At 35.4% G+C, this 12,815-nt stretch overlaps 1 protein-coding gene across 2 annotated transcripts in view; it reads right to left on the bottom strand.

The window, feature by feature from the left end:
* LOC105314448 (serine/threonine-protein phosphatase 4 regulatory subunit 1-like) overlaps positions 1–12,815 on the bottom strand; it is a 29,323-nt gene that overhangs the window by 15,585 nt on the left and 923 nt on the right. Inside the window, exons 1-9 of one of the 2 annotated variants that reach the window (XM_020002444.1) lie at positions 11,922–11,987; positions 11,696–11,803; positions 10,657–11,340; positions 9,627–9,842; positions 8,993–9,178; positions 8,386–8,550; positions 7,584–7,687; positions 1,883–2,003; positions 212–324 (exon numbers count right to left, since the gene is read on the bottom strand). In XM_020002444.1, the coding sequence (XP_019858003.1) occupies positions 212–324; positions 1,883–2,003; positions 7,584–7,687; positions 8,386–8,550; positions 8,993–9,178; positions 9,627–9,842; positions 10,657–11,340; positions 11,696–11,785 (1,679 nt within the window). In that variant the 5' untranslated portion in view covers positions 11,786–11,803; positions 11,922–11,987. Of the gene's footprint in view, positions 1–211; positions 325–1,882; positions 2,004–7,583; positions 7,688–8,385; positions 8,551–8,992; positions 9,179–9,626; positions 9,843–10,656; positions 11,341–11,695; positions 11,804–11,921; positions 11,988–12,815 lie in introns of those variants that run through there. The other variant, XM_020002445.1, reaches the window with a different exon arrangement.

The following is a 12,815-nucleotide window of genomic DNA, read 5'->3' as shown; positions in this document are numbered from 1 at the left end:
TAAGTTTGATAAAAAAATTAATATGATCATCAGTTACGCTAATTGGTTAAATTTCGGCAAAAATGGCTCCAAGAAAATTTTTTATTTTTACATATACATGTACTTATGTTGTGTAGAAAGTTTGAGCTGATTCCAATCAAAATTAGTTTTTTATGAATTTTTAAAGTTACAAAATCATAACAATACTGCAATATCTAGTGATGTGACTTACATTAATCTGAGTAGCCATCTCTCACTGGTAGCAAATGATGTTCTTAATTGAGTCAATATCAATGAACATGTGGTTGGACTGGACTGACTGAACTTGTGTAATAATGAACCAATCTAGAGGAGGAGGAGGAGGAGAGAGAGAGAGAGAGAGAGAGAGAGAGAGAGAGAGAGAGAGAGAGAGAGAGAGAGAGATAGAGAGAGAGAGGGAGAGAAAGAGAGAGAGAGAGATGAAAGACGGTTAAAGAAAGTAAAAGATTAGGTACATAATCATGATCAAAGATATACAGTACATGTACATGTAGTTTAATAGTAAATAGAATTAAATAATAAAAATACCTTCAGAATAATGACTACAATATATTATTAACAATCATTAATGTACATGTACATAGTAATATAAAATCACCAAAATTAATTTTAAAAATACATGTAGCAGCAAAATAACCAAAATAAATTATTGTCAAATTAAAGACACTATATGGTAATTTTAACATGTACATGTATAACCATTAACTTCCATACTTCTGTCAAGAGTATAGATAATAATTAGAGGAGAGTGTCCTAGCTATACTGTGCATATACCTCCTGCTTCATCACGTCGTAGAATTAAAGAGTCACATTCAGGATATTTTCAGTATTCTTGAGTAGTTATTCAAAAATAAATAGCAATAAGGCAGTTCCAATAAAATTACTTGGTTTACGGATCCGACCGACTCCAATTTTTGGAAAATCAAAATAAATTAAAATTTTCTAATGCGCATGCGCAGTACCACGTGGTGGGTGTGGCTAGATTCAAAATGGCGCTAAATGTATTTGTTACTGTTAAAAGAGCAAGCTCCTCTATCTTACCTTCCACTGTATGTCAAACCTCTGTGGCATCTACTGTTTGGGACTTGTTAGAGCAGCCATTCATGTTAAATAAGCCTACACTCACAGAAGTTGCTAGAGTATTTTGATAGTTTGTTTAAAAAGTTGTGGTTAACTAACAATTATTAAAGTTAATTAATGAGTAGTTAATTAATTTTATTGTTTATATTTTAATTTATTCCGACCGGCCTGCTCTATTTTAGAGAAAAAAAGTCTGTAAAACAAGTAATTTAGTTTGAATTGCCTAAGTATAACTACTCAAATAAAATACGGAAATATCCTGAATGTGACTCTTCAATTCTACGATGTGATGAAGCAGGGGGTATATGCACAGTAGGACACTCTCCTCTAATTATTATTTACATAGGTGTAGGAAGTTATTGAAAAGTGGGGGGGCAGGCACCGCACACAGTTGACAATGATTGCAATTTCTCACATTAAAATTTAAATATTTCTTTCCAACTTGAATTAGTTCAGCTGGTAGCTATAACCATGCATTTAAGGGAAATTAAAATTGACTTGTATGACTTGGTGCATTATCATTATGAAGTACTTATTGGTATATATGCTTTGAGTTGAAATGGTGTAATCTTCAAAAAAGCCAGTGAACTAAAAGTGGGGGGGGGGGCATAGCCCCCATGTCAATAAAAGTGGGGGGGGCAGCTGCCCCCCTGCCCCCCTATTCCTACGCCCCTGATCTACTCTTGCTTCTGTGTATGTACATGTACATAAATAATACAAAAATAAATAAAATAAATAAAATAATGATAATAAGAGTAACCAATAGAGGGATGGATGCACTAACCAGTCTGGAGGCGGAGTCTCTTATCTGAGCTACTTTATCATGTCCCAGTCTAATAGCCACTGGTACTATGAACTGCTCAACAAATGAACAATCAAATAATTCACTTAATAACATCAACTGTCTGTAGAGGAGGGGGAGAGAGAGAGAAAGAGAGGGAGGGAGGGAAAGAGAGAGAGGTAAATTGAAGAGACATGTAAAGCATTAATTGTGCACTATGGCAGGAAATAAACCTGTCATAGTGTCATATCATGTCACATCAGTGTCACCGGTAATTAAATATGAAAAGTATAACCCATAGCCGCTTTAACATAAAGAGAAATACTTTAGTTAATTAAGTTAATGGGCCATTAACTGATGTACACATGTCAATGAGCCTTAAGAATGATTCAGCAGATATGAATGTATTAATTATTGTTAGTGTGAAATAATATTACTAGAAATTGCTTCACACATTTACACTGCCAGATGTATGAATAATAATAAAAAACAAATGAATAGCTAATTAATCAATTGATGTGGTTTAATGATAGTCCCAGTTATTAATGAAGAGCAGACAAATTACATGCTATAATATAGATTGGGTCTATAATATTTTGTTTGGGCAGTTCTTGGCTATCTTTGTGGTTCACAAAAAAAAACAAGATGCCACAAAAACGACTACCATACAAAATGATTTATTGGTGGAAGTAATATTTTGGCGAATTTGCATGTGGAAAGAAATTGGTGAATTTATATTGGCAATTTTGTGCCACATGCCATTGAGCATGCTCAGATTGAAACAAAATGGCGAATTTTATATTGGTGATTTCTTCATAGAACCGCCAATCGCCAATATTACTTCCTCACCAATAAATCATCTTGTGGGCATACAGTGCTTAAACTCTTCATTTTGACAGATAGGAGGATTATTATTGGGGTGAGCCTGAGCGAGCTCAACATGACACTATGAGGCAGCTCTGCCATAGTGTCACATCACTTCTATTATAATTATAAATGAAAAGTATTAAGTATAAACAAATGGCCAATTTAACAAAAAAGGAAATAGTTTAATAAGTTAATGTGGCCATTAATTGATGTACACATGTCAATGAGGCTTAAGAATGATTCAGCAGATATGAAGAATTTATTAATTGTTAGTGTGAATGTGAAATAATACTAGGAACTGCTTCACACATTAACACTGAAAGATCATAAATAATAATAAGTAAAACAAATCAATCAATTGATGTGGTTACAACAGTTACAGAACCTTGACTTTCTTATGTATGCATATAGTGATGATACATCCATTGGATCTGAATGAACTGATCACTTGTGAATGAAAGGTAGCTAACAGTATTGCATACAATAGAGGAAGGGAAGGACAGTAAATCAGTTAGCACATTCCAATGCATCAAGATTTCATAAAGAAAAAGTTTATTAGTCTAAAATTCTACTGTAAACTGTATATTGTTCTGGATATTATCACAATTAACATATACCAGTTTATTTTTGCAAAATTTCACATTTTTTCTCTATTGCAAAAATTAAAATTGCAAATTTCTGCATCTCCATTGCCACTTGGTGCACTTTGCAAGCTATTCACGAACTCTTAGAATGCAGGATTCTTGAACACAATGAAAATAAACCAGTATGTAGAAACATCCATTTGTGTGTGTGTGTGTGTGTGTGTGTGTGTGAATTCTCAAAGACACTACACAAAGTAATTTAATGTTCTGTGTAATGTACATTATGCAAGACCAAATTTAGCACTATTACTGAAATGATAATAATAACTGTATGTACAGTTAAGTCACATGATGGTCGAAGAGTTCGATGACAACACTCCCACTTGTCTGTTGTCCTATTTATGGCGCTAGTGTCTTGGGAACTATTCCATTTGTTGCAACGTCTTATAATAATTAATATTACAAGATGACTGATGTTTCTCAATGGAGAGCAAGTATTGGACTGTGGAACTACTGTCAAGCTGCCTCCAGTAGACCAGCTAATGGGCGCCACTCTCACTCATTCAAAGCTGCAGTAGACAGCAAGTCAGGCAGTACTACATCAGGAGAGAAGACATCTAAACTGCCAGCAGCTCTCTCTCTTATTCTTTCTCTTCTTTTATCTTTATTAAGATACATGAAGCTCAGTTTTATTCCTCCAACTGGTAAACAAACAAACTAACAGTATATAATATTATCATACAGTGTATTTACAATAGGTATAATTTCTGTTACTGTTATGATCCACTGCCTCCAGTCATTAGTCTTGTTTATAACTACTATTGGCAGTAGCTCTGACCTGATCTGCTATTTGGTTTTACTTCTCCTCCTCCTCTTATCAGGAGATGTTGAACTCAATCCTGGTCCTATGATTGATGATCAACCAACTTGTCCTTTTTTTGCAAGATATCTCGAACCACTTGTTGATTGGGAACCATTTGCTCTTTGTCTTCCTGGTGGGATAACACAACTTGATGTTGATATTATTAAAATGAAAGGAAGCTCTTACCTCAGGATGGAGGCATTACATAAGAGTTGGCTACAAGTTAATCCTACAGCATCATGGAGAGATGTCATTAATGCTTTGAAACAATGTAAAGAGAATGAACTAGCTAGAACTATTGAAGACAAAGTGACAGATCCAACCGGTATGTATAGTGCTAATAGTAAATCCTTATGTATTTATCAATCCTTTATTAAAGAAAAGAAGCTTACCATGGCAGCAGTCATGAGGATATTTACCCCTTTTGCTACCCATTACATGCTAATAGGGAATGGATTGAATGTAAATGTGTCTGATCTGATGCCAATACCAGGAACAGCAACTGACAATCTTATTAAAGTATTCCAGAGGTGGTTTGATGCTGATAGAGATGTCAATTGGGATACATTAATAAAACTGTGTGAAAATTATCCTGATCAACTGGGCAAAGCAAAATCTGAACTTCAAGCATGTATAATAGGTAAGTTAATTATTTTAGACATTGTTTCAATTTTTTTTAAATTGTGTGTGCACCAGATTACCAGTTAATGTCAGTTCACTTGCTGTACTACCATCACCAGTTGATGATACACCGTACAAGATGATTCATTGGCAAGGAATTAATATTGGCGAATGGCAGTCTATGAAGAAATCACCAATATAAAATCTGCCATTAACTTTCCACAGGCAAATTTGCCAAATATTCTCGCCAATAAATCATCTTGTACGGTACCAGGTATTAGTACAACAATTATATACAGTGTGTATGTGTGTGTGTGCCATATTATAGCCAAGGTTAATTTGACAATCACTAATTCGGGCAACCTGAATGCACCCAGGTTGACTTTATAAAGGGTGGCTGAAAGTGATCTACCTGTTTTTGTCAGCATAATAGTACTTTAAATGTATAATTATCAGTAATCAAAATTATCAATGTTATGTACTCTTGATACAGTATACCAGGTTATTTTTGCAGTGAAATTTTTTTGTAAATTCTGCATTTCTAAGATTTTGGGGAATAAATAGGTTGCAAACTGCACTAGGTGGCAATGAAGATTGATGCAGAATTTTGCAATTTTAATATTTGAGACGGAGTAAAAATGCAAAATTTGCGAAAATAAACCGGTATACAGTATTATCTTAATACATTAGGTAATGCTGGTGCTACACGGATAATGTTTGAGACAAAAAAAGATGAAGACCACGTTTTGCATTCACTGATAGAGCTTAAAAAGGAATTTGCTAGCTTAATGGTAAAGGTGCAAAGAGCATTTGATGAAAAAGTAGCCTCAGATGCTAAGCTACTCACTGACTTAAGAAGATGGATTGAGGCTTATATGCATTGGAGTGAACCGAATGATAAACTAACAAATGCATCATTAGATGAAACTTTTAAAATTATTTATCCGTTTTATGATTTTATTGATTGCAACCTGATAGTGGATATGAGCAAAGTCTTTCTACAGAACTTCAAATTTAGAAGTGATGACAAATTGGATATTGTCAGTGAATTACAACAATACAAGGAAGAAGCTGATAAACTTCGATTTTCAGCTGAAGTCAAACAACTTAATGAAGCGATTAGCAAAATATATGAAGGACATATAGCAGATACATCAAATATGCCAATGATTTCAATGAAGCTTCATGATCAATGGCATGGTAGCAACATCAATGGACTCTCTCTACTTATCCACAACTTACTTCCAATTGGACACCAGCAGTCAATAATGAAATATATTACAATCATTTCTGGATGTATTCTCATCAAGTATTCTGTATATTATGGTTCTACGGCTGATAGTCTAATAGAATATACTCAAAAAAAGTTACAGTTTATGCGTCTCATTGGTATATTTAGTTTATACATTAATGATCATCCTGTCCTTATAGAAGATGAGAATATGAACTTCACCTTTGAACTAGCTCTTCTTGAGGCAGTCACAGCTGGTAATAATGAAGCAGTAGAGTTTCTTCTTCAACTAGAAACTGTTAATATTGATCATACTAATGAAGAAGGCAAGACAGCACTAATGTTAGCTTGTGAAAGAGGACATGAGGACATTGTACACAGTTTACTGTCTGCTGGAGCTAATGTTGACATTCAGGACAATGAAGAATCGACTGCACTAATGATGGCAAGAAAATATAATTACATTTCAATCATTCACATGTTACTACAAGCTAATGCTAATCCTCACCTGAAGACAAAAGAGGATTTGTTTGATATACATGTAGATTGAAGTACATGTAGATTGCTAATAAACATTACTTATATGTAAAGTGTGACAGTCAACAATTTTAAATTTACATGTACATTTTTGCTGCTAAAAAATTAAACTGTCAATTTAATAACGTGACATTGGAGGTGAGGTACATACATTGCAGTGCTCTCGCTAGCCATATTTAGCAGGAGATCTCCTTGGATTAGTTTTCCTTGCCTGGCTGAGTCATAATTTTAAAATGTCTCCTCCCACTTATACACTGTATCTTACAAAATAACTCTAGCAATATTAATAAAATTTATGTTTGTAGTAAAGTTGGCTAATGTATTTATATACATGTAAGTCTTTTGGTCAAGTTCAAAATCATAATTTTCAAAGTATAGCCTCTAGCACATATGCACATTTACTTTGGGGCATGGTCACATTAATTTATTAAGTACCTTTATTGTTTATCCATCCTTAGATCATATTTTCATTGCGCACTAGCAGTACTGCTGCTCATATTTTTCTTTGTATAATGGCAATAATGAAACTTAAGTCAGTACTGTACATTAATGGGTGAAGCCCCTACAGGTCAATTTGATTTGCATGTAGCATCCAGTGGATATCAGACAGGATCAAATAGTATGAGAAGTATTAGTTCCACATTATCTTTAGATTCAGTAAAAAAGGACTCCAAAGATAAGACATTGAAGTAGTAGATGTTCAGTACATTAATTTTAGTTTATAGCAATTAACAAAATACATGAGCATTTTTGGTGCACAAAATTTCGAAATGTCAATTCGCTAGCATTTCTTTGTCTGTCTGTCATTACTATAACATACATGTAACGTACATTTTATTTTTCCAAATTTAATTCACAATGTTATTATTTTACTAAGCGTGCTGTTTAATTCTATTTTTAAACGGAACGTGGCCTGACCAATGAAATTCCCAAAAAATATAATACCTTCAAAATAAGACGCACAATATAAAGAAGAGGATGTACATGTACATGTACACTTACTCGGCCAGTGAGTCCCTGTATCTCCAGTTCTTCTCATTCTCAGTGTCCAGGATCCCGTTTAATATAGAGGGGAAGTTCTCCTTTCTAACGTCAGAGGGTAACATCTACATGTACATGTATAATGATAAATAATATATTAATGATGGAAAATATTAATATAATACGTTTTAAAAGATATATATGTACATGTTATTAGTTTATTATTTTTAACGACCTGGGGGGCGTAGCCCCCCAGGTCGTTCCTATAATTGATTTCACCGTCAGCTATCTATATATATTTATTTATTTATTTATTTGTATGTCCACACTTACATTTCTTCTATACATGTTGTATTGGAGAAATAACAAGCCTTAGCAACCACCCGCCCACGCTCCTTTACGTGAGTGGGTGTGGGCACGGCAAACAAAATGGCGGCTTACACATGGGACAAAGTTAAGCATAGAGATACTGTCTAAAGACTTCTGTAGAAGCATTATAAGGTAGAGAGAACCTCTATAAGTCTTAATAATGACCAAGTTGTACTTGCAAAGTGGTGAAATCAATTATAGGAATATTTTTACCCTGTTACGCTTGTTAATTGGCACATAACATGTACATGCACGTGATATAGTACATTTTGTACATGTATGTGTACTCCCATCTCTCATTTATATAATTCAATTTGTCTATAAATGCAGTCAGTGTAATGTATGAACATGTACATGTACACGTACACGTACATGTACTCTCATCTCTCATTTACATGTATAGTACATGTACATTTTACAGCTACAAATGCAGTGTATGTACATGTACATGTACCTCAAAGAACTCCGATAGATGAGCCAGTACTCCAGTCTTCACATCATCAAGGTCCTTTGTAGCATACTCATTCACTACAGACAACAGATCAGAGACTGTTCTATTGGACCCTAACATCTGAGCTATCTCATGGATACTGTGAGCTAGGACCCGCCTGATCTTCCACTGGAGGGAGGGAGAGAAATAATTTAACAAGGAAAATGTAGCACATGTACATGTACATGTACCTAGAGAAGATTACTTTTGCCCCAAAATACTGTATATAAGGAAATTTTGGAGGGATTTTAATTTAGTGAAATGCTAAATTTTGGTGATTTGCAAATTTAATTTTACAAATTTGTGGCCATGTGCCATTGAGCATGTGTATAATGGCTCAAAATGCCAGATTTTTATCTTGGTGAATGGCTATCAAAACACCAAAAATTTGCCAAATTTAACTCCCTCCAAATCTCCCTCTATACGATACATGTAAAAGAATTGCACTTGCATGTAAAATTTTTGTTAAATTCTTTAAAAGTAAACTGGCTCAAAAAATGTCATATTTGGCCCAAAGCAATTACAATGTACATGTACTACACATAGTATATCAGTATGAATAATGTCATACCTGCATGTCAGTGGAGAGTATATCAAAGGTTGGTTTAAGTAGTGACCAGTGGTTGGGTCCTAGGGTTTGTAGTACTGCAGGGAATGAGAAGGCACAATAGAGGGGAAGGTCCACATCAACACTTTGGGTCTTGTTCAGGTCCACCATACCTAGGTACATCTCTATCAGCTCATCTGGGACTATCTCCTGGAGAGGAGGAGAGAATTTAGTAGTAATATATTTCTTATTGTTGTAAGTACTCATACACATGTACATGTATGTGTAGGTGTAAAAATGGCCGTAACTTGAAAAATTAAAGTCGAAATCAGCTCAAACTTTCTACACAGCATAAGGACATCAATATGTATCAGAAAATTTAATAAAAATTTGGGGTGATTTCAGAGCCATTTTTTTGAAAAAAACCATGGGCTATAGCCTTGGGTATTTTTCAAAAATTGGCCGATCTTTTTAAATGGCCGTAGCTTGAAAAATCAAAGTCGAAATCAGCTCAAACTTTCTACACAGCATAAGGACATCAATATGTATCAGAAAATGTAATAAAAATTTGGGGTCATTTTGGAGCCATTTTTTGGAAAAAACCATGGGTTATAGCCTTGGGTATTTTTCCTTTGGTAGTTTTACATGTATATGGTACCTGTTCCAGTCCAGCTGTGAAGTATGGTTCATTATTAATAGTGGTGTTATTATCAAATACTGTAGTCATGTCCATGGCAGTTGATTGACTGGTAACATCCATCCTGTTGAACGGGGTGCTGTTACTATGACAACCATAGGTCCCGCCCCCTGATCCACCTGTCATCGTCTGTTCTTCATGAATCTGACCATTAGCACTTTGAATGAAAACACGAACCTGGAATATGTACAAAATTAATGTTAATCAAAATATATGATGTACATTCTAACCTACAGTATAGCTCTTGTATTTTGTGGATATAAAATTTCACTAATTTTCCCTGCTAAGCATTTGTGAATAAAAATTTTGCGAAATGATTTATTTATTCATTGAACAAGTTAAGTTGTAGCCAAGAGATTTTCAATGTAATTTAATTTTGTGAGTTTTAACCCTCCACAAAATTAGCGAAATTTATTATCCACAAAATATAAGTGCTATACAGGTATGACACACGTACAGTAGATTGCATAGAACACAAGTACTAGTACATATGTACATGTAGCTGGTAATTTGGAGGGGATATAATTTCAGTCACTTGATTGCTAAATTTTTGGTAATTAGTGGGTTTTATTCAGCAAAAAGTTACACGTACATGCATATGCAAACTCCAAATTTGCCAACCCAACTCTAGATACATTTACTAGTATAAAATTCTTTACAATCAATTTTAAAATATAGGCCTTTTCACACTGGCACAGTTTTCAAAGCGCTTTGATGCGCTTTGTTGATACAGCTGAAATAATACGCATTGATTGTGTTCACACTAGCAGCTGAATTACATGTATGTATCATTTTGTGTTCTTATTGCCATTGGTTTACATTGATCGAAGCGCATCACTTCACATCAATCCACCTCTGGAGGTGAAGTGAGAGTGATGCGCATTAATTCAAAACCACTCTAGTGTGAACACGATTAATGCACATCAATGCGCATTACTTGTGCCAGTGTGAAAAGGCCTTATATTACATGTATCTTCTCAACTACACCTACCGTTGGAAACCCGTTTGGCACAGACCCAATTGGAGACTCTATCAATTTCAATTTACTCGTAAACTCGTTAGCCATGCCTCCATCACCACTAGCCACGCCCCCTTCAGACTCCGCCAACAACTCGTCCTTAATATCGTTAAGTCCGTCGGAATCATCATCATCATCATCAAGCTCCTCTCCCTCCCCTCGTCTCGTTATCTCATCCCCTCCGGCAACCACGCCCCCAAATAAATCCACGCTCAACGCATCATTATCCCTTTGACCCGTTCCCACGTCTTTAGTCCCAGTTCCTCCATTACTGGCCTCTCCTTTTAAGGGGAGAAGGGTCGAAATTGGCGGTTGCCAAAATTGGAAGGAATTGAATTCGTTTGTTTCGGTCGGCGATGATAAAGAAGGATTGCTCTTAGGCGGAGTGTGGAATATCATTAGTGGCGATAGTATGTGTGGCTCCGCCCCTTTTGTGGGCGTGGTTACCTCCGAAACGACACTCGTCACAGTTTGAGTGTCTGAGGAAGTCGTGGATGTTACGAGCGTCAAGGCTCCAACCAGTCCTGTTAACGAGTTGTCTAATAGTTCTGATTCAGAGAGAGGTTGTATTGATGCATCATTTACTGATTGTTCAGTGGGTGGAGTGTAGAATGTTGATATAAATGGACCTAAGTACTGATAGGCAGCTTTACGTACCTAATGGAGGGAAGAATTAATGAGGAGGGAAAGGAACAAGATACATGTACATGTACATGTACATTTACAATATAGAATGGATAATACAATACAGTAATACAGTACATGTATGGCATTTCAAAGTGTACATACAGTACTAAAGAATAAGGTGGTCAAAGATGGACACAAAACCAACTTGAACACTTTCAAATAAAACTGAACCTCTTCCTTCCACTTTTACATGTACACATGAGTCTGTGCATGTCCTCTTATCATGATTGTATACAAGTCACTACTCTTTAGTTTACACATGAATACATTCCATGTACATGTACTTCTCCCCCTCTCCCTTCTTTTCTCCCTCTCTCTCTCTTACCCATCTTGAGTCATCCTTGAGTAAGTGTAAGAAGACTGGAGTGAGTCTCTCTTGTCTTGATAATAATGAGCAACCCAGAGACACATCCATGAACACATCAGCACACGCCTAATGAGAACAATAAGGACTCATCCACTCATTTACATGTACATGACATATACTGAATGTATTTTATAATAACAACAGTACAGCAATAAATAAAAAATTGATAAAAATGTTTCTTTACTTTTCTAACTACTTCCCAGACTTCATCTTTACACAACTGAATGAAATATGGTAACTAGAGAGAGAGAGAGAGAGAGGAATAGGAATCTCTTCCAGCAGTGCAGTAAAAGGAAGCCAGGCTTGAGGCTTTTAAATACAGCACATTATGAGCACAAATGTCTGGATGAAAGTCAATAGAAAATTATTAACAAGGGAGCGATGACTGCTATGAATGATGAACATCAATATTTGCGAATTTTGCGTGGGCGGACACCGTAAATCCATATGGATCCAACATAACAAGCGTAACAGGGTAAAAATATTCCTATAATTGATTTCACCACCTTGCAAGTACAACTTGGTCATTACTAAGACTTATAGAGGTTCTCTCTACCTTATAATGCTTCTAGAGAAGTCTTTAGACAGTATCTCTATGCTCTCTTGCTGTTAGAAAGCTCTTAGCTTTGTCCCATGTGTAAGCCGCCATTTTGTTTGCTGTGACCACACCCACTCACGTAAAGGAGCGTGGGCGGGTGGTTGCTAAGGCTTGTTATTTCTCCAATACAACGTGTATAGAAGAAATGTAAGTGTGGGCATACAAATAAATATATACATAGCGCGATGGTGAATTCAATTATATGATTATAGGAAAGACCTGGGGGCTTCGCCCCCAGGTCGTTAAAAATTACACAATCTCTAATGGATGATGAAATCGAGGATGACATTAAACAGTTTCTCATAAGGGCATCAATATGTATCAGAAAATGTAATAAAAATTTGGGGTGATTTTGGAGCCATTTAAAAAACCATGGGCTATAGCACTTTTTTGTTTTGGGTATTTATCAGAATTTTGGTGTCTTCTTAAAATGGCCGTAACTTGAAAAATTTTGAGGAAGAGAATTAATGAGGAGGGAAA

This window comes from Amphimedon queenslandica, unplaced genomic scaffold, assembly GCF_000090795.2.
Source record: "Amphimedon queenslandica unplaced genomic scaffold, v1.1 AMPQUscaffold_12912, whole genome shotgun sequence".
NCBI classification, from domain to species: Eukaryota; Metazoa; Porifera; class Demospongiae; order Haplosclerida; family Niphatidae; genus Amphimedon; species Amphimedon queenslandica.
Note: the sequence above shows the minus strand (reverse complement) of the source record. Positions and strands in the feature narration are given on the sequence as shown.